The sequence below is a fragment of the Dendrobates tinctorius genome, unplaced genomic scaffold, assembly GCF_039654945.1.
Source record: "Dendrobates tinctorius isolate UK_male_01 unplaced genomic scaffold, ASM3965494v1 ptg000033l, whole genome shotgun sequence".
Classification (NCBI taxonomy): domain Eukaryota; kingdom Metazoa; phylum Chordata; class Amphibia; order Anura; family Dendrobatidae; genus Dendrobates; species Dendrobates tinctorius.
In genome coordinates, this window is record NW_027361701.1 from 13,815,969 (window position 1) to 13,838,792 (window position 22,824).

At 41.2% G+C, this 22,824-nt stretch overlaps 1 protein-coding gene across 5 annotated transcripts in view; it reads right to left on the reverse strand.

Moving 5' to 3' along the window:
- Window positions 1–2,022: 2,022 nt before the first annotated feature.
- The window catches only part of DDX47 (DEAD-box helicase 47), a 144,448-nt gene continuing 123,646 nt past the window's right edge, over window positions 2,023–22,824 (reverse strand). For all 5 annotated transcript variants that reach the window (XM_073573000.1, XM_073573001.1, XM_073572999.1 and 2 more), the window contains 3 exons: window positions 15,611–15,681; window positions 7,403–7,532; window positions 2,023–2,272 (listed from right to left, as the gene is read on the reverse strand). In XM_073573000.1, the coding sequence (XP_073429101.1) occupies window positions 2,150–2,272; window positions 7,403–7,532; window positions 15,611–15,681 (324 nt within the window). In that variant the 3' untranslated portion in view covers window positions 2,023–2,149. The remainder of the gene's footprint in view (window positions 2,273–7,402; window positions 7,533–15,610; window positions 15,682–22,824) is intronic.

Genomic DNA, 22,824 nt, shown 5'->3' on the forward strand with positions numbered 1-22,824 from the left:
AACTAGACCCCCCAAGGAACTTATCTAGATGTGTGGTGAGAACTTTGAACCGCCAAGTGCTTCACAGAAGTTTATAACGCCCAGGCGTGAAAATAAAAAAATATTTTTTTTCCACAAAAATATTTTTGCCCCCAAATTTTTATTTTCCTAAGGGCAACAGGAGAAATAGGACCCCAAAAGTTGTTTTGCAAATTGTCCTGAGTAGGCTGATACCCCATATGAGGGGGTAAAACACTGTTTGGGGTGCATGGCAGAGCTTGGAAGGGAAGGAGCACCATTTGACTTTTTCAACGCAGAATTGGCTGGAATTGAGATCAGACGCCATGTTGCGTTTGGAGAGCACCTGATGTGCGCAAATAGTGGAAATCCCCAATTCTAACTCCAACCCTAGCCCTAACCCTAGAGCTAACCCTAATGGGAAAATGGAAATAAATACATTTTTTTAATTTTATTATTTTTCCCTAACTAAGGGGGTGATAACGGGGGGTTTGATTTACTATTTATGGCAGTTTTTATGTTTGGCAGCTGTCGCACGCTAAAAGACGCTTTTTATTGTAAAAATAGTTTTTGCATCACCACATATTGAGAGCTATAATTTTTCCATATTTTGACCCACCGAGTCATGTGAGGTCTTATTTTTTGCGGGACGAGTTGACGCTTTTATTGGTATCATGTTCGGGCATGTGACATTCTTTGATCGCTTTTTATTTAGTTTTTTGGGACGCAGAATTTACAAAAACCAGCGTTTCATGAATTTCTTTTGGGTGGTGCGTTTATGCCGTTCCGGGTGCGGTAAAATTTATAAGGCGGTTTTATTCTTCGGGTCAGTACGGTTACAGCGATACCTCATTTAGGTCGTTTTTTTATGTTTTGGCGCTTTTATGCAATGAAAACAATTTCATTAAAAAAATAATTATTTTTGCATCACTTTATTCTGCGAGCTATAACTTTTTTATTTTTTCGCTGATGATGCTGTGTGGCGGCTCGTTTTTTGCGGGACAAGATAACGTTTTCAGCGGTATAATGGATATTTATATGCGTCTTTTTGATCGCGCGTTATTGCACTTTTTGTTCGGCAGTATGAAATAAATCATTATTTTTTGCTTCGTTTTTTATTTTTATTTTTTAAGGGGTTCGCTTAAGGGGTTAACTATTGGGACAGTTTTATAGGGCGGGTCGTTACGGACGCGGCGATACCAAATATGTGTACTTTTATTGTTTTTTTTTTTTTCTATTTCCAAAAAATGAATTTATTGGGGAATATTTTTTTTTTCTTAATTTATTTAGCGATTTTTTTTACAATTATTTTTACACTTTTTTTTTTTTTTTTTTTACTTTATTACAATGTCCCAGGGGGGACATTACTGTCTTGTGACAGATCGCTGATCTGTCACATCACATATCACTGTGACAGATCAACGATCTGTCACAGGCACTGCACAGGCTTCCTCATGCCTGCGCTTTGCAGGCACTGAGGAAGCCAGCTTCCTGCAGGCCCACGGAGGTCCCCGTCGCCATATTGGATCCGGGGACCTGCAGGAAAGGAGCCCCCTGCAGCAGCGCTGCACATTGCGCTGCCGTGGGGGGCTCAGGGAAGCACGGAGGGAGCCCCCTCCCTGCCGATGCTTCCCTTTAACCCCCAGTACACCGCGATCGTGTTTGATCGCAGTGTACAAGGGGTTAACGTGTCGGGGGCGGTCCGTGACCGCCCCTGACACATTGTGCCGGGTGTCAGCTATGATAATTAGCTGACACTCGGCCGCGATCACCACGTGGGTGCCGCTGATCGCGGTGACGTAATATTCCGTCCATGGTAATTAGGTCCAGGGTCACATGGACGGAATATTACATCAATTGTAGTTAAGGGGTTAAAAACAAAATTGACTGCGTATTTTACGGGTTAAACAACATGCAAAATAGCCATTGCCAAGTGATTTTCAACATGGCTGGTATCTTTCTATACACTTCACTAGGCATTCGCCTGAACAATTTCTCACAAGAGTTTTGTCCTACAAGAAGTGCTACTTTTTTATAGAATTTTATTTAAATATTTAACAGAAGTCCAATGCGAGCACTCGTTCTGACAGCTTTAATCCAGGGAGAGCAATGATGTTTGGTTAATTTATAGCTTTTTGTCCCTCTTTTCATTTCAGTGGACTTTTTTTTTTAATTTTCCACCTGTGACTTTTTTTCTCACTCCCAAAGAACCTTCTGCATCATCTGCTTCCTCATCCCGAGGTCGTTTTCTTTTTTCACCTTGTTCTCTTAGTTCCTGTAAAGAATAAATGGGAGACTCATTTGAAAGCCTGTAACTTTTCTTGGCCTTTCAGTGAATACAAATCACAAATTGCCAGATGGCAAATAGACCCCAACTAAAGATTCTTAGATTAAAATATAACTTATTAATGAGATTAAATTATACTTTCAATTGTGCTTATTTAAAATCACTGTCTATAACGGTTGATTAATGTCCTGACCGACTGTTGACCACTGGGAGTGAGTATAATTTCTCCCCTCACTGTGGGCTTGCTATGAATAGTTCCACTATATGTTAGCTTTAAAGGAGGGGAGGGAGTATTTATCAACGCTTTCCCTCTTAATTCCGGTGAAAGAATTCACTGTTTAGTTGGTCTTCCGTATGGGAAAGTATTATTCAATGCTTCCCCATATAATAAGCACAGTATAGTTTAAATTCGCAGAATATATTTAAATAACGTTTAGCAAAGAGTGACAACGGACCATTAATTAGTATATGCTTTCAATATAGACTACTGCTCTAAAATGTTACCAGCTGACTCCCCAACATGTTTCGCCATTGCTGGTTTCTTCAGGGAAAATAGATTCCATTACTATAATTATGTAAAGCTTTATACTTTAAAAAAACAAAATTTTACAAACGTATTATAGTCTCCACAGTGGACTTAATGGATTGTACTATATACTGCCTGCGGCTGAGCCGGACAGGAGTACCAAGCTGGCAATGATTGGGGCCTTCAGCTGCCCTATTAACCCTCTGGTGCCCCATCACGTCGCGGGGGGCTGATGGGAGCAGGTGCGCACGCATCAGACTGTGTTCTATTTAAATGCATATAAATGGTTAGCAACAGCAATCAGAGCTCAGCTCCAGCCACAGATATTGAGAAAGATTTAACACAGCCAACATCTACTGCGTGAGAGAGCGGGACTTCAGAGCCATGACCCCAGTGTAGATGTACATTTACGCACATACGTGCAAGAAGTTAAGCATGGCTATCCTGTATTGTTAATTCATATAATTTACCATTAATAAAGATATCAATGTGTGAACTTCTGTAGCATAAAAACAAAAAGGAATACGTGTAGGTTATTAACCCCTTCACCCCCAAGGGTGGTTTGCACGTTCATGACCGGGCCAATTTTTACAATTCTGACCACTGTCCCTTTATGAGGTCATAACTCTGCAACGCTTCCATGGATCCCGGTGATTCTGACATTGTTTTCTCGTGACATATTGTACTTCATGTTAGTGGTAAAATTTCATTCAAATAACTTGCGTTTATTTGTGAAAAACGGAAATTTGGCAAAAATTTTGAAAATTTCGCAATTTTCCAACTTTGAATTTTTATGCCCTTAAATCACAGAGATACGGCACACAAAAAAACTTGATAACTAACATTTCCCACATGTTTACTTTACATCAGCACAATTTTGGAACCCAAATTTTTTTTTGTTAGGAAGTTATAAGGGTTAAAAGTTGACCAGCGATTTCTCATTTTTACAACACCATTTTATTTTTAGGACCACATCACATTTGAAGCCACTTTGAGGGGTCTATATGATAGAAAATACCCAAAAGTGACACCATTCTAAAAACTGAACCCCTTAAGGTGCTCAAAACCACATTCAAGAAGTTTATTAACCCATTAGGTGCGTCACAGGAATTTTTTTTAATATTTAAAAAGAAATGAACATCTTTTTTTCACAAAAAAAATACTTCAGGTTCAATTTTTTTTTATTTTACCAAGGGTAACAGGAGAAATTGGACTGCAAAAGTTATTGTGCAATTTGTCCTGAGTACGCCGATACCTGATTTGTGGGGGGGAACGACTGTTTCGGCGCATGGCAAAGCTCAGAATGAAAGGAGCGCCGTTTGACTTTTTCAATGCAAAATTGGCTGGAATTCAGATCGGACGCCATGTCACGTTTGGAGAGTCCCTGATGTACCTAAATAGTGGAAACCCCCTACAAGTGACCCCATTTTGGAAACTAGACCCCCCAAGGAACTTATCTAGATATGTGGTGAGAACTTTGAACCCACAAGGGCTTTACAGAAGTTTATAACGTACAGCGGTACAATTAAAAAATCATATTTTTTCCACAAAAATGATCTTTTCACCCCAATTTTTATTTTCCCAAGGGTAACAGGACCCTAAAAGTTATTGTGCAATTTGTCCTGAGTATGCTGATACCCCACATGTGGGGGTAAACCACCATTTGGGCGCATGGCAGAGCTCGGAAGGGAAGCAGCGCCATTTGACGTTTTTGGCTGGAATTGAGATCGGACATCATGTCGCGATTGGAAAACCCCTGATGTACCAAAACAGTGGAAACCCCCCACAAATGACACCATTTTGGAAACTAGACCCCCTAAGGAACTTATCTAGATGTGTGGTGAGAACCTTGAACCCCCAAGGGCTTCACAGAAGTTTATAACGCCCGGGCGTGAAAATAAAAAATTCGTATTTTTTCCACAAACATGATCTTTTAGTCACCATTTTTTTTTATTTTCCCAAGGGTAACAGGAGAAATTGAACCCCAAAAGTTGTTGTCCAATTTGTCCTGAGTATGCTGACACCCCATATGTGGGAGAAAACTACTGTATGGATACACGTCAGGGCTCGGAAGGGAAGTAGTGACGTTTTGGAATGCAGACATTGATGGAATGGTCTGCGGGTGTCATGTTGCATTTGGAGAGCCCCTAATGTACCTAAACAGTGGAAACCCCCCACAAATGACCCCATTTTGAAAACTAGACCCCCTAAGGAACTTATCTAGATGTGAGGTGAGCACTTTGAACCCCCAAGGGCTTCACAGAAGTTTATAATGCCAGGGCATGAAAATAAAAAAATCGTATTTTTTACACAAACATGATCAATAAGTCCCCAATTTTTCTATTTTCCCAAGGGTAACATGAGAAATTGAACCCCAAAAGTTGTTGTCCAATTTGTCCTGAGTACGCCGACACCCCATATGTGGGAGAAAACTACTGTATGGACACACGTCGGGGCTCGGAAGGGAAGCAGTGACGTTTTGGAATGCAGACTTTGATGGAATGGTCTGCGGGTGTCATGTGCGTTTGGAGAGCCCCTGATGTACCTAAACTATTGAAACTCCCCACAAGTGACCCCATTTTGGACACTAGACCCCCCCACGGAACTTATCTAGATGTGTGGTGAGCACTTTGAACCCCCAAGTGCTTCACAGAAGTTTATAACGCTCGGACGTGAAAATAAAAAAATCATTTTTTTCCACAAAAATGATATTTTTGCCCCCAATTTTTTATTTTCCTAAGGGTAACAGGAGAAAGTGGACCCCCAAAATTGTTTTGCAATTTGTCCTGAGTAGGCTGATACCCTACATGTGGGGGTAAAACACTGTTTGGGCGCATGGCAGAGCTTGGAAGGGAAGGAGCACCATATGACTTTTTCAACTCAGAATTGGCTGGAATTGAGATCAGACGCAATGTTGCATTTGGAGAGCCCCTGATGTGCCCAAACAGTGGAAACCCCCAATTCTAACTCCAACCCGAACCCCAACACACCTCTAACCCTAATCTCAGCCCTAACCCTAGCCCTAACCCAAGCCCTAACCCAAGCCCTAACCCTAGCCCTAACCCTAATGAAAAAATGGAAATAAATAAATTTTTTTTTATTTTATTATTTTTCCCTAACTAAGGGGGTGATAACGGGGGGTTTGATTTACTATTTATGGCAGTTTTTATGTTTGGCAGCTGTCGCACGCTAAAAGACGCTTTTTATTGTAAAAATAGTTTTTGCATCACCACATATTGAGAGCTATAATTTTTCCGTATTTTGACCCACCGAGTCATGTGAGGTCTTATTTTTTGCGGGACGAGTTGACGTTTTATCGGTACCATTTTCGGGCACGTGACATTTTTTGATCGCTTTTTATTCCGATTTTTGGGACGCAGAATGAACAAAAACCAGCGTTTCATGAATTTCTTTTGGGGGGGTGCGTTTACACCGTTCCGCGTGCGGTAAAATTGATAAAGCGGTTTTATTCTTTGGGTCAGTACGGTTACAGCGATACCTCATTTAGGTCGTTTTTTTATGTTTTGTCGGTTTTATGCAATGAAAAATAATTATTTTTGCATCGCTTTATTCTGCGAGCTATAACTTTTTTATTTTTTCGCTGATGATGCTGTGTGGTGGCTCGTATTTTGCGGGACAAGATGACGTTTTCAGCGGTACCATGGATATTTATATGCGTCTTTTTGATCGCGCGTTATTACACTTTTTGTTTGGCGGTATGATAATAAATCATTATTTTTTGCTTCGTTTTTTATTTTTATTTTTTAAGGGGTTCGCTAAAGGGGTTAACTAATGGGACAGTTTTATAGGGCAGGTCATTACGGACGCGGCGATACCTAATATGTGTACTTTTATTGGGTTTTTTTTTTATTATTTTAAAAAAATGAATTTATTGGGGAATATTTTTTTTTTTTTAATAATTTATTTGGCAATTTTTTTAAATTTATTTTTACACTTTTTTTAAATTTTTTTTTACTTTATTACATAGTCCCAGTTGGGACATCACTGTCCTGTGACAGATCGCTGATCTGTCACATCACAGATCACTGTGACAGATCAGCGATCTGTCACAGGCAGTGCCGAAGGCTTCCTCATGCCTGCGCTTTGCACACATTGCCACATTGTGCCGGGTGTCAGCTGTGATAATCAGCTGACACCCGGCTGCGATCAGCGGCAGACGTACTATCCCGTCCACGGTCATACGGGCCCGGGTACCGTGGACGGGATAGTACGTCGGATGTCAGGAAGGGGTTAAAGAGGTAAGGCTGGTTTCACACATATAACATTCATGGTCAAAGTATGAGCTGGCTGCCTATGAGGTTGTCAAATTCTGGTAAGGAGATGCACAGCTAGTCCTGTACTCCGCATGAATGTCAGATATGTGAAACCGGTCTAAGGATGAGAATGCAACTCCCCAATTCCCTGATCATGACTACTGTGCAACATCTATAGACTCTGGAATGACATACTTTGTATGACTCATTCTGAAATGTGAATGATCGCCAACCCTTTATTTACGAGAATACTTCCAGCACCAACAAGAATGAACGTGACAGAATATAAAGTTCATCATATGTCATCAGAAAACTTACTATGCGAGCAAATCTCTGTGCCTCAGATACTCTCTCATTTAACATCATTACTTCTTCTTCTTGTGTTGGAAAGGCTGGAAGCTTTTTGCCAATTAGATGTTCTATTCTTTGAAACAGCTCCACGTCATACCTAAAAAACGCAATGACAAAACAATATTACATTTTTCATGACATGATTTTCCAGGTTCATGCACTTCAATAGGCCTTTACTGTAAATCACAGCACAGACCTATCCCAGCCAGAGAAGAACTTTCCGAACACAGTGACCCCATCAAATAACTGATTGTTGGAAGTATCAAGTCTCTGACATGCTCCGCTCCCACTCAGATATTGAAGGCCTACCTTTATCCTGCTTCACAAGTTACTATAATTTATAAATTGTTTATTTTTAAAACATATTTTAATTAGGTTGCTCCAAGCCAGATCTATACTGCATAACTGTGGATCATAAACCGCTCTGGCAAAAATTAAGAGACCACTGCAAAATTTTCAGTTTGTCTGATGTTTCTCTTTATAGGTATATTTTTGAGAAAAATGTAAATTGCTCTTTTATTCTCTAAACTACTGACATGTCTTCGAATTTTTAAGCACTAAAGTTTGTACTTATTTTCATAAAATGAGAAATCGTCAAAATAAAAAAATGCAGTGCTTGCAGACCTCAAACAATGCTAAGAAAACAATTTCATAATCATTTAGAAAAAACAATACTAATGTTTTAACTCAGGAAGAGTTCAGAAATCAATATTTTGTGGACTAACCATGATTTTTAATCACAGCTTTCATGCGTCTTGGCATGCTTTCCACCAGTCTTTCACACTGCTTTTGGATGACCTTATGCCACTCCTGGTACAAAAATGTAAGCAGTTCTTCTTTGTTTGATGGCTTGTGACTATCCATGTTCCTCTTGATTACATTCCCAAGGTTTTCAATGGGGTTCAGGTCTGGAGATTGGGTTGGCCATGACAGGGATTTGATGTGGTGGTCCTTCATCCACACATTGATTGACCTAGCTGTGTGGCATGGCGCATTGTCCTGCTGGAAAACGAAGTCCTCAGAGTTGGGGAACATTGTCTGAGCAGAAGGAATCCACTGTTTTTCCAGGATAACCTTGTATGCGGCTTGATTCATACGTCCTTCGCAAAGATTAACCTGCCCAATTCCAGCCTTGCTGAAGCATCCCCAGATCATCACCGATCCTGCACTAAATTTCACTACGGGTGCGAGACACTGTGGCTTGCACACCTCTCCATGTCTCCGTCTAATCATTGGATGACCAGGTGTTGGGCAAAGCTGAAAACTAGACTCATTACTCCAGTCCTCTACGGTCCAATCCTTATGGTCTTTGGAAAACTTCAGCCTGGCTCTCCTTTGCTTCTCATTGATGAAAGGCTTTTTTCTAGCTTTACATGACTTGAGCCCTGCCTCTAGGAGCCTGTTACAAACTGTTCTTGCCATGCACTTCACCCCAGCTGCCATTTGTCATTCCTTTTGTAGGTCACTTTATGTCATCCTGCGGTTGCCAAGTGACATTCGAAAAAGATGATGGTCATCCCGGTCAGTGGAGAACCATTTTCGCCCTCTGCTGATCTGTAGCTTTGTTGTCCCCAATGTCTGCTGCTTGACCTTGTTGTAATGGACAGCCATCTTAGAAATTTTAAGGATGGAGGCAACATGACGCTCACTGTATCCCTCTGCTAGTAAAGCCAGAATTGAGCCCTTCTTTTCCTCACTCAAGACTTTTCTTTTCAACTCCTTTGGTATGGTTGAAAGTTATTTTTTCATTCATATTACTTTTGGGATATTACTAGCACTTGTTTAACCATACAGCTTGTCCTAGTGCAAGAGGATTGTGAAGACCACAGTAGGGTTTTTTATTCTTTCCTTCGTTAAATAAGATTTGGTTCAGGTGATCACCTAATCAGAAGCACATTAAGTAGAACGAGGTGTACTCTGGTCAGATTTCAACTGACACTGGAATGGAAGTCAGACATGTAAAGAAGCTGATTTTCATAAAATTGTGGAGTGGTCTCATAATTTTTGCCAGCGCTGTACATATGTTAAAGGGGCCATCTTAGGCTGGTTTCACATTAGCGTTTTTTTAGCGCAGCGCATCATGCGCGTCCATGCGCCCCTATGTTTAACATGGGGGCGCATGGCCTAGCTTTTGCATGCGTTTTCATGCGCATGCGTTTTTTTTTTATAGTGTGCACCTAGGCGCGCCGAACACAACCTGTTGCATTTTTGGTCCGTCCAACCTGTGTCAAAAAAACGCATGTGCACGGAATGCGCCAAAATAACACATTACAGTCTATGGGAACGCAGACGTGTGCATGTCCGTTTAAAATCTCAAGCGTTTTAAGAGTTAACATGGTTAGAAACGCATGCGCCTAAAAAAGCAAACGCATGATGCATTTTTTGCATGTGTTTCTATTGCGCATGAAGCGCAGCGCTAAAAAACGGTAATGTGAAAAGTAGCCTTAAGATGTGAAAAACTGACCACATATTGTATCTGTACATAGGTCAGAGTGCCATCCCCAACTCATAACCTCCTCAGTTACGAGCCAGAAAACATATAGGCTTTGGAGGATGTGTGCCCATCACTTAATGCTGCATTCACACATCAGTGATCCATGGACTGGCTTTGGGTCTTCTGACCTGAACTCAACCTCGTATGCATATATAAGGCAGTCAAGTTCGAGTCAGTAGTCTCATGGCCAGTCTGTGCACCTCAGTCCGCTCTCCAACTGGGTCACAGATTTGTGAATCTGGCCTTACTTGAGAATATATTCATGCACTATGTGCTATATTCCCTCTGCATGGGCAATATATGGAGGCACAACTTTTATGAGTGATAGCAAGAGGTTGTTACATTGCTACTGTTAAAGTACAGTCTTATTTTGCCCTCTACTGTTCAAAACGTTAAGCGAGAGAACTGAGTTACTGCGACACGTAATACACTGTAATATATAGTATATGCATATGAAACCCATTTACGATTGGTCGTAAGACAAGATTTTTACTCGGCACCTAAAATAGGTCACAAATGTCATCTGTTGGCAAGTCCAGGACCCACCAGATGTAAACAATGAACGGAGCTGTGGTTTTCTGGCTCTACAATGTCTACTTCCAGCATCAGCAGAACCTGCCAATAACTGATCAGTGGGATCTGATATTGAAGTCCTGGACACACTTTAACTGCTCTCAAACCATCAAAGAGAGTCCTACCATCCATAGAGCAGGGGTCCTGAGCCTCCCATGCTGCACATCACAACTGCACTGTGCAGCCTAATGTATTGCCTATAGAGTTAGCAGGAGTTCAGCATTGCAGTGTAGGTGAAAAGGATTTTCTGAGCGATAACCCCTAAATAAAAAGGCTGAAATTTAAGTTTTAATCTTCATTCTTCATCAGACTAACATGGTTTCTTAATTCAAGCCTATGATAGTGTCATTCTGAATCTCTGATTTATTTTGAGAAAGCTAGTTCCAGTTCACACAGAAATGCAGTTGTGAGTGGGCTTGGAACGACTGGCCACAAGATCCAGGAGAAGGACTGGAGCATGGACATCACTGGGGGAACATCGGCAGCACACAGAGACTGGGATTTTCATGTGCACAATAAACATGTTTTACTCAATGCTAAAAAATGAAGAAATAGAATAAAATCGCTGGAGTTGTACATTACATAAAAGGAGGAGCTTTCACCCATTTAGCTTGTTAAACTGGCCACACTATGGAATAGTAGCTGCAGAACTGAGCAAAACATATTTACATTCTCCCTGCTGCAGATATATTTGTAAGTAAAGTTTGTTATAATATATTAGAAAAAAAAGACAATGTGCTGAGACCAAAGTAATTGCGAATATGTAAGAAATTATATTCATTAACCCCTTTCTGCCATCGGACGGAATAGTACGTCTGATGGCAGCACCCCCACTTCGATGTGGGCTCCGGCGGTGAGCCCGCATCTAAGCCGGGACATATCATCTGTTTTGACAACTGTTTTGTATCTGTGCTTTCAGCAGAGCTCTGTGTTTGCAGCAGAGTTGTGTGTGTGTATGTATGTATGTACAGTACAGACCAAAAGTTTGGACACACCTCATTCAAAGTGTTTTCTTTATTTTCATGACTATGAAAATTGTAGATTCACTCTGAAGGCATCCAAACTATGAATTAACACATGTGGAATTATATAACTAGCAAAAAAGTGTGAAACTGAAAATATGTCTTATATTCTAGGTTCTTCAAAGTAGCCACCCTTTGCTTTGATTACTGCTTTGCACACTCTTGGCATTCTCTTGATGAGCTTCAAGAGGTAGTCACCGTAAATGGTCTTCCAACAGTCTTGAAGGAGTTCCCAGAGATGCTTAGCACTTGTTGTCCCTTTTGCCTTCACTCTGCGGTCCATCTCACCCCAAACCATCTCGATTGGGTTCAGGTCTGGTGACTGTGGAGCCAGGTCATCTGGCGTAGCACCCCATCACTCTCCTTCTTGGTCAAATAGCCCTTACACAGCCTGGAGGTGTGTTTGGGGTCATTGTCCTGTTGAAAAATAAATGATGGTCCAACTAAACGCAAACTGGATGGAATAGCAAGCCGCTGCAAGATGCTGTGGTAGCCATGCTGGTTCAGTATGCCTTCAATTTTGAATAAATCCCCAACAGTGTCACCAGCAAAGCACCCCCACACCATCACACCTCCTCCATGCTTCACGGTGGGAACCAAGCATGTAGAGTCCATCCGTTCACCTTTTCTGCGTCGCACAGAGACACGGTGGTTGGAACCAAAGATCTCAAATTTGGACTCATCAGACCAAAGCACAGATTTCTACTGGTCTAATGTCCATTCCTTGTGTTCTTTAGCCCAAACAAGTCTCTTCTGCTTGTTGCCTGTCTTTAGCAGTGGTTTCCTAGCAGCTATTTTACCATGAAGGCCTGCTGCACAAAGTCTCCTCTTAACAGTTGTTGTAGAGATGTATCTGCTGCTACAACTCTGTGTGGCATTGACCTGGTCTCTAATCTGAGCTGCTGTTAACCTGCGATTTCTGAGGCTGGGTGACTCGGATGAACTTATCCTCCGCAGCAGAGGTGACTCTTGGTCTTCCTTTCCTGGGGCGGTCCTCATGTGAGCCAGTTTCTTTGTAGCGCTTGATGGTTTTTGCCACTGCACTTGGGGACACTTTCAAAGTTTTCCCAATTTTTCGGACTGACAGATTTCTTAGGCTGCATTCACACGTTCAGGTTTTTTCGCGGCGGTTTTTACCGCGTGATTTTGCCGCAAAAACAGCATCCCACGCAATCCTATGGGATTCCGCAATGCTGTGCTAATGCTGCGGATTTTCCCACGGCGGAATCGCATCGCAGAAAAATCCGCAGAATGCTTAATAATTTGCAGAATCGCGGCAATTCTGCCCACATAGGAATGCATTGTTCTGCTTACTTTCCACATGTGGCTGTGCACACTATGCGAAAAGTAAGCAGAACATTTGCGGATGGTACCCATGGTCCGGAGGAGAGGAGACTGTCCTCTGGGCTGTGGGTACCATATCCCTGTAAAAAATAGAATTAAAATAAAAAAAATTGGGTTATATTCACCTTCCGACATCCCGCGCAGTGTCCCCAGGCTTCAGATATACACACGGCAGCTCCCGTTCCCAGTAATGCATTGCGATGACCTTTCCCGACGTTGCGTCTCGCAATGCTGTAGCGGTCTCGCGTCATCAAAGGTCATTGCTGCAATGCATCACTGGGAAGGGGACCTACTGGAGCATCGCGGAGGCCTGGGGACGCTGCGCGGGACATCGGAAGGTGAATATAACCCGATTTTGTATTATTTTTAACATTAGATCTGATTACTACTGACGCTGCTTAGGCAGCCGCAACAATAAAAAGTTGGTCACACTCGTCAAACACTATGTTTGACGAGTGTGACCAACCTGTCAATCAGTTCTCCAAGCAATGCTACAGATCGCTTGGAAAACGCTAGCATTCTGCAAGCTAATTACGCTTGCAAATCGCTAGTTTTTCAACAGTCTATATAGTAGGACTATCAGCTGTGTATCCACCAGACTTCTGCACAACACAACTGATGGTCCCAACCCCATTTATAAGGCAAGAAATCCCACTTATTAAACCTGACAGGGCACACCTGTGAAGTGAAAACCATTTTTGATGACTACCTCTTGAAGCTCATCAAGAGAATGCCAAGAGTGTGCAAGGCAGTAACATAGTAACATAGTTATTAAGGTTGAAGGGAGACTTTAAGTCCATCTAGTTCAACCCATATCCTGTCCTAACCTGCCCTAACATGTTGATCCAGAGGAACGCAAAAAAACCCCATGTGGCAAACAGTAAGCTTCACATTGGGGAAAAAAATTCCTTCCCGACTCCACATACGGCAATCAGACTAGCTCCCTGGATCAACGCAATATTAAGGAAACTAGTGTATATACACTGTAATATTATACTTTTCAAGAAAGGCATCAGTCCCTTCTTAAATTTTAGTAGGAAATCACTCATTACAACATCATATGGCAGAGAGTTCCATAGTCTCACTGCTCTTACAGTAAAGAATCCACGTCTGTGAGTATGCTTAAACCTTCTTTCATCCAGACGTAGAGGATGCCCCCTTGTCCCCGTCACAGGTCTAAGAGTAAAAAGATCATTAGAAAGGTCTTTGTACTGTCCCCGCATATATTTATACATTGAAATAAGATCACCCCTAAGCCTTCGATTCTCCAAACTAAATAACCCCAAGTGTAATAACCTGTCTTGGTATTGCAGACCCCATAGTTCCCCAATAACCTTGGTCGCTCTTCTCTGCACCCGCTCCAGTTCAGCTATGTCTTTCTTATACACTGGAGACCAGAACTGTACACAGTATTCTAAGTGTGGTCGCACTAATGACTTATATAGAGGTAAAATTATGTTCTCCTCATGAGCATCTATGCCTCTTTTAATGCATCCCATTATTTTATTTGCCTTTGCAGCAGCTGCCTGACTGGCCACTAATGTGAGTTTGTCGTCCACCCATACACCCAGGTCTTTTTCAGTGACAGTTTTGCCCAGTGTTTTACAATTAAGCACATAATTATACATCTTGTTCGTTCTACCCAAGTGCATGACCTTACATTCATGCCCATTAAAGCTCATTTGCCATTTATCAGCCCAAGCTTCTAGTTTACATAAATCCTCTTGTAATATAAAATTGTCCTCCTCTGTATTGATTACCCTGCAGAGTTTAGTGTCATCTGCAAATATTGAAATTCTACTCTCTATGCCCCCTACAATGTCATTAATACATATGTTAAAAAGAAGCGGGCCCAAAACTGACCCCTTGTGGTACCCCACTGCTAACCGTGACCCAATCCGAGTGTGCTCCATTAATAACCACCCTTTGTTTCCTATCCCTGAGCCAGCTCTTAACCCACTTACACATATTTTCCCCTATCCCCATTGTTCTCATTTTATGTATCAACCTTTTGTGTGGCACCGTATCAAAAGTAATCAAAGCAAAAGGTAGCTACTTTGAAGAACCTAGAATATCACACATATTTTCAGTTGTTTCACACTTTTTTGTTAATTATATAATTCCACATGTGTTAATTCATAGTTTTGATGCCTTCAGAGTGAATCTACAATTTTCATTGTCATGAAAAGGAAAAAAAAAGAAAAAAAAACTCTTTGAATGAGAACGTGTGTCCAAACTTTTGGTCTGTACGGTATGTATGTATGTATGTATGTATGTATGTATGTATGTATGTATATGTGTAAGTAGCAGAGCTGTGTTGTGTGTCTAACACTACAGAGACACTAACAATAGATTTATTAACTCCTTATTCTACCATAGTACATTAAAATTCATGATAACGACTCCCTCTACTTTACACAGTCAGAGAAGTTTTAATAAGAAAAAAAATGTGTTTTTTTTCTTCAATTTTCTGCTTTCTAAGCTTGGGGTGCACCTTATGGTAAGGTGCGTCTTATGGTCCAAAAAATTAGGCAGATACAAAAATATAAATATTTAGTTTGAAAAAACTGCTGCAACGTGCTCTTTAAGGCCCAAAATTCTGTGGTGATCAATTGTAACCCTTCTGTAAAAAAAAAGAAAGAACCTTCCAATGATCTGGACTGGTTGCTATGGGTAACATACAGCTTCTGGCCCATGGGTGAATCTTTTAGTCTTACAATTTAAATGCAGAAAACAACCTACTGTGTCACAAAAGTAATTGCTTTCCCAGATCTTCCAGCACGAGCTGTCCGGCCTACTCTGTGTATGTAATCCTGTAAGAGAGAAATCAGAAGCTAAGCAAAAAGAAACATTTCTATTCACCTTCAAAATTACCAGACCAGTAAATGTTCTTTAAGTCATGACTGAATGCACGAAACCTGGGAGTACCCACACATCCAATACTTTTCAAATGCTGCTAACCTCTGGTCTACGATGAGGCGAACCAGAGTTTTGCTCGATCATCAACAGCCTGTTTAGATTGCAAGATTAGAGTGAAACTAGTGTTCCTAGAAAGGCTGGTTCACAATTATCTTAAGTAAATTGATCTTAACAAGGATGTGATTAAAGGATTTGTCTGGTCCAATCTTGCCAGGGCACGCACTGCGAAGAGTCGCCGTTTTCTGATCTGGGAATGGAGGGTAGTTATACATACTCCAGGTCAGTGGGCCACTGCACAGCCACATCACTAGACTGGGAGCGCCTCCTTCAATGCAAGTGTATAAAGCATGGCCATGCCCACTAGATGGGCTACGGCCAGGAGTATGTATAGCTCATACATACCCTCCTTACCCAGGTCAAGGACTGGCAATTCCCCTCAGCGCACAATGCGTGCCCTGGGGAGATTCACAAGTCTGCAGTCACACAGAGGGACTGCAGACTTATCGATTTGGACCAAACAATACCTTTTAGGAAGAACATGGGGTCCAATATCTGTACTTTGCCTAAAGTTTTCTAAAAGCAGCTCTAAAAAGGGAATCTGTGACCACATTTACCCTATCTAAACCATTAATATGGGCATACAGGTTATAGACTGCTGAGGAGAGTCCTCCATGTGTGTCATGTCAGATGGCTTGTGGATAAATCATCTTATCACTTTATATAAACGACCTCTTCCAGGCTCTGGGGAGGACGCTGCCTGCCAATAACTCTGTCTTCAGAGATGATTTTAGATAATGGGGAGTTTCCAGTGTGATGCGTCGTGGCCGCTACTGAAGGGCAGTCCGGCTCTTTTTGGTGATCTGGTTCTCCTTACGCCACTCACTAAAAAGAGCAGACTCTTTTGGATCCTAAATGGATTCCTATTCAATATGTGTTCACAATAAAAAAAAAAGTGGGTTGGATATATCCAACTGAATTCTGTGCTATAAAGTGTAGATTGAAAACCAGGAATGCCTAACTATTTAGAGAACAAACAAAAACTGAATTTTGACATTTACCCCAGTTAAACATTTAAATGGACAAAGATATAAAAAATAGTAAATTAGATGTTCGATATTCTGCACGTTTCTTTTTTTGTGTCCCCCATTAGGGTTTTACCTTAAAAAGGTTGTCCACTACTAGGAAAACCTTTTCTTGATCAAAATGTTTGGCCCCCAAAAAATAATAGAACTTATTCTGCCCTCCCGTACTGGCGCTGTTGCCATGGTGTCAGCACTCGCTATCTCGGTGCCCCTGTACAGTTGTGACGAGGCACCCAATCAGCGCTGTCGTCACAGTCTCCGCCTTCGGACAAATCGAACAAGAAGAGGTCTGAGCTGCAGCTGATCAGGGACTTCCTCTTCATGCTCAATTTGACAGGATGCTGGAACAGTGAAGCTGGTTGGGCACCGTGTCACAACAATAGCACAGGAGTCCTGGGGACAGCGAGTGCTGACACCACAGGAACAGCGCCAGCACGGGAGGAGAGTATAAGCTTTAGTAATTTATTGGGGCCAAGGGTGGGGTATGAGAAGTGGTTCAAATAGTGGACAACATCTTTAAGTCCTCCTGAAAAAACTGAATGATACTTTATAGCCAAAAAAAACTTCTGATAACTGCTACCAAAATCCAATGTTGAAAGACCTCCCAAAATCAGACCAAGCAAAACTAGCAAGAGAGCTATCCATGATAAAGAAGAGCCACGTTCTCCATCTTCTTATAGAGAAAGACAGAATTATCCCATTCTGTACTAACCCCTTTACTCCCAAGGGTGGTTTGCATGTTAATGCCCGGGCCAATTTTTTCAACTCTGACCACTGTCCCTTTATGCTAGCTCTTTATAATAGCTCTGGAACGCTTCCATAGATCCTGGTGATTCTGACATTGCTTTCTCGTGACATATTGTACTTCATGATAGTGGTAAAATTTAATTCATATAACTTGCGTTTATTTGTGAAAAAAATGGAAATTTGGCGAACATTTTGAAAATTTTGCAATTTTCCAACTTTGAATTTTTATGCCCTTAAATCACAGATATATGGCACACAAAAAACTTAAGTAACATTTCACATATGTTTACTTTACATCAGCACAATTTTGGAACCAAAATTTTTTTTTGTTAGGAAGTTAAAAGGGTTAAAAGTTGACCAGCGATTTCTTATTTTTACAACACCATTTTATTTTTAGGGACCACATCACATTTGAAGTCACTTTGTGGGGTCTATGTGATTTAAAATACCGAAAAGTGACACCATTCTAATAACTGCACCCCTCAAGGTGCTCAAAACCACATTAAAGAAGTTTATTAACCCTTCAGCTGCTTCACAGGAATTTTTTGAATGTTTAAATAATGAACATTTAACTTTTTTTCACAAAAAAAATTACTTCAGGTCCAATTTTTTTTTATTTTAACCCCTTAATGTCCAATGACGGACACAGACCATCATCAGACATTTCCCCTGCTTTGATGAGGGCTCCGGCGCTGAGCCCGCATCAAAGCCGGGACATGTCAGCTGTTATGAACAGCTGACATGTGCCCGCAATAGGCGCGAGCGGAATCGCCGTCCGCCCGCGCCTACTAACTAGTTAAATGCCGCTGTCAAAGCTGACAGCGGGCATTTAAATAGCATTTCCGGCCGCTGGGCCGGAAATGACCTCATCGCCGACCCCCGTCACGTGATCGGGGGTCAGCGTCATGTTGCCTGGACAACCAGAGGTCTCTATGAGACCTCTATGGTTGTTCCAGGCATATGGCTTTCAGCGCCACCCGGTGGTCGGCACTGAAAGCACAGCAGTAAATCTGCTACATATGGGCGATCTGCTCATCGCCCATATGTAGCAGAGCAAATCGGGTTGCGCAAGCTTCTAGCCTCCTATGGAGGCTATTGAAGCATGCCAAAAGTAAAAAAAAAAAAAAAATGTTTAAAAATAAAAAAAAATTAAAAAAACCTAAAAGTTCAAATCACCCCCCTTTCGCCCCAATCAAAATAAAACAGTAAAAAAAAAATCCCACATACACATATTAGGTATCGCCGCGTTCAGAATCGCCCAATCAATAAAAAAAAAGCATTAACCCGATCGCTAAACGGCGTAGCGATAAAAAAATTCAAAACGCCAGAATTACGTTTTTTTGGTCACCAAGACATTGCATTAAAATGCAATAACGGGCGATCAAAAGAACGTATCTGCACAAAAGTGGTATCATTAAAAACGTCAGTCCGGCACGGAAAAAAAAAAGCCCTCACCCGACCCCAGATCATGAAAACTGGAGACGCTACGGGTCTCGGAAAATTGCGCAAATTTTTTTTTTTTTTTTTAGCAAACTTTGGAATTTTTTTTCACCACTTAGATAAAAGAGGACATATACATGTTTGGTGTCTATGAACTTGTAATGACCTGGAGAATCATAATGGCAGGTCAGATTTAGCATCTAGTGAACCTAACAAAAAAGCCAAACAAAAAACAAGTGTGGGATTGCACTTTTTTTTGCAATTTCACCGCACTTGGAATTTTTTTCCCGTTTTCGAGTACACGATATGGTAAAACCAATGATGTCATTTAAAAGTACAACTCGTCCCGCAAAAAATAAGCCCTCACATGGCCATATAAACGGAAAAATAAAAAAGTTATGGCTCTGGAACGAAGGGGAGGGAAAAATGAAAAAGTAAAACCAAAAATACCCCTGGTCGTTAAGGGGTTAAGAAGGGCAACACGAGAAATTGGACTGCAAAAGTTATTGTGCAATTTGTTCCGAATACGGTGATATCTGATATGTGGGGGGAACCACTGTTTCAGCGCATGGCAGAGCTTGGAAGGAAACGAGCGCAGTTAGACTTTAACGCAAAATTGGCTGGAATTGAGATCGGGCGCCATTTCACGTTTGGAGAGCCCCTAATGTGCCTAAACAGTGGAAACTCCCCACAAGTGACCCCATTTTGGAAACTAGACCCCACCATGGAACTTATTTAGATGTGTGGTGAGAACTTTGAACCAAGGGCTTCACAGAAGTTTATAACATACAGCCGTACAACTAAAAAATCATATTTTTTCCACAAAAATGATCTTTTCACCCCCAATTTTTATTTTCCCAAGGGAAACAGGCCACAAAGTTATTGTGCAATTTGTCCTGAGTAAGCTGATACTTCACATGTGGGGGTAAACCACTATTTGGGCGCATGGCAGAGCTCAGAAGGGAAGCAGCGCTATTTGACTTTTTTGGCTGGAATTGAGATCGGACGCCATGTTGCATTTGGAAAGCCTCTTATGTGCCTAAACAGTGGAAACCTCCCAAGGAACTTATCTAGATATGCGTTGAGCACTTTGAACCACCAAGTGCTTCACATAAGTTTTATAACGCCCCGGGCGTGAAAATAAAAAAAAAAAAACCTTTTTTCCACAAACATGACCTTTTAGTCCCCAATTTTTTTTTATTTTCCCAAGGGTAACAGGATAAATTGAACCCCAAAAGTTGTTGTCCAATTTGTCCCGAGTACGCTGATATCCCATATGTGGTGGGCAGCACGGTGGCTCAGTGGTTCGAATCCCACCAAGGACAACATCTGCAAGGAGTTTGTATGTTCTCCCCATGTTTGCGTGGGTTTCCTCCCACACTCCAAAGACATACTGATAGGGAATTTAGATTGTGAGCCCCATCGGGGACAGTGATGATAATGTGTGCAAACTGTAAAGCGCTGCAGAATATGTTAGCGCTATATAAAAATAAAGATTATTTTATATGTGGAAGAAAACTACTGTATGGGCACGTCGGGGCTCGGAAGGGAAGTAGTGACGTTTTCGAATGCAGACTTTGAAGGACTGGTCTGCGGGTGTCATGTCGCATTTGAAGAGTCCCTGATGTGCCTAAACTGTGGAAACCCCTCACAAGTTACCCCATTTTGGAAACTAGAACCACCAAAGAACTTATCTAGATGTGTGGTGAGCACTTTGAACCCCCAAGTGCTTCACGGAAGTTTATAACGCCCAGGCGTGAAAATATAAAAATCATTTTTTCCACAAACATGACCTTTTAGTTCCCAATTTTTTTATTTTCCCAAGGGTACCAGGAGAAATTGGACGACAAAAGTTGCTGTCCAATTTGCCCTGAGTATGCTGATACCCCATATGTGGGGGTAAACCACTGTATAGGCACACGTCGGGGCTCAGAGGAGAAGTAGTGACGTTTTGGAATGCAGACTTTGATGGAATGGTCTGCGGGTGTCATGTCGCATTTGGAGAGTCCTTGATGTGCCTAAACAGTGTAAACCTCCCACACGCAGAATTGGCTGGAATTGAGATCAGACGCCATGTTGCATTTGGAGAGCCCCTGATGTTCCCAAACAGTGGAAACCCCCAATTCTAACTCCAACCCTAACCCCAATACACCCCTAACCCTAATCTCAGCCCTAACCCTAGTCCTAATGGGAAAAAGAAAATAAATACATTTTTATTATTTTATTATTTTTCACCAAGTAAGGGGGTGGTAAAGGGGGGTTTGAGTTACTATTTATGGCGGGTTTTTATGTTGGGCAGCTGTCATACGCTAAAAGATGCTTTTTATTGTAAAAAAAAAAGTTTTTGCCTCATTTTGAGAGCTATAATTTTTCCATATTTTGACCCACAGAGTCATGTGAGGTCTTATTTTTTGAGGGACGAGTTGACATTTTTATTGGTACTATTTTTGGGCACGTGCCATTTTTTGATCGCTTTTTATTGATTTTTGGGATGCAGAATGAACAAAAACCAGTAATTCATGCATTTCTTTTGGAGGGTGCGTTTACACCGTTCCGCGTGTGGTAAAATTGATAAAGGGGTTTTATTCTTCGGGTCAGTATGATTACAGCGATACCTGATTTATGTTGTTTTTTTGTGCTTTTATACAATAAAACCAATTTTATATAAAAAAAATAATTATTTTTGAATCGCTTTATTCTGCGAGCTATAACTTATTTTTTCGCTGATGATGCTGTATGGCAGCTCATTTTTTGCGGGACAAGATTATGTTTTCAGCGGTACTATGTTTATTCATATCCGTCTTTTTGATCGCACGCTATTGTACTTTTTGTTCGGCGGTATGATAATAAAGCATTGTTTTTTGCTGTTATTTTTTGTTTTTTTGTTTTGAAGGGGTCCACTAAAGGGGTTAACTAGTGGGTCAGATTTATAGGGCGGGTCGTTACGGACGTGGCGATACTAAATATGTATACTTTAATTGTTTTTTCGCTTTTTTTTATTTAGAAAAAAAAATAATTTGCCGTATATACTTGTGTATAAGCCGACCCCCCCTAATTTTGCCACAAAAAACTGGGAAAACTTATTGACTCGCGTATAAACCTAGGATGGAAAATGCAGCAGCTACTGGTAAATTTCAAAAATAAAAACATACCAATAAAAGTAAAATTAATTGAGACATCAGTAGGTTAAATGTTTTTGAATATCCATATTGAATCAGGAGCACCATATAAAGCTCCATACAGTTCATGATGGGCCCCATAAGATGCTCCATACCAAATACACTCCATATAATGCTGCACAAAGGTTAATAACGCCCCCATAAGATGTTCCATAGAATAATATGCCCCATATAACGCTCCATAAAGGTTATGGCCCCATAAAATGCTCCAGATTATTCCCCCATAAAATGCTCCATAGACTATGCCCCATAAGATGCTCCATAGATTATGCCCCATAAGATGCTCCATAGATTATGCCCCATAGATTATTCCCCCAAAAGATGCTCCATAGATTATGCCCCAATAAGATGCTCCATAGAATATTCCCCCATAAGATGCTCCATAGATTATGCTCCAATAAGATGCTCCATAAAATGCTCCATAGATTATTCCCCATAAGATGCTCCATAAAATTCTCTATAGATTATGCCTTTATAAAATGCTCCATAGATTATTCCCCCATAAGATGCTCCATAGATTATTCCCCCATAAGATGCTCCATAGATTATGCCCCCATAAACTGCTCCATAGATTATGCCCCCATAAAAT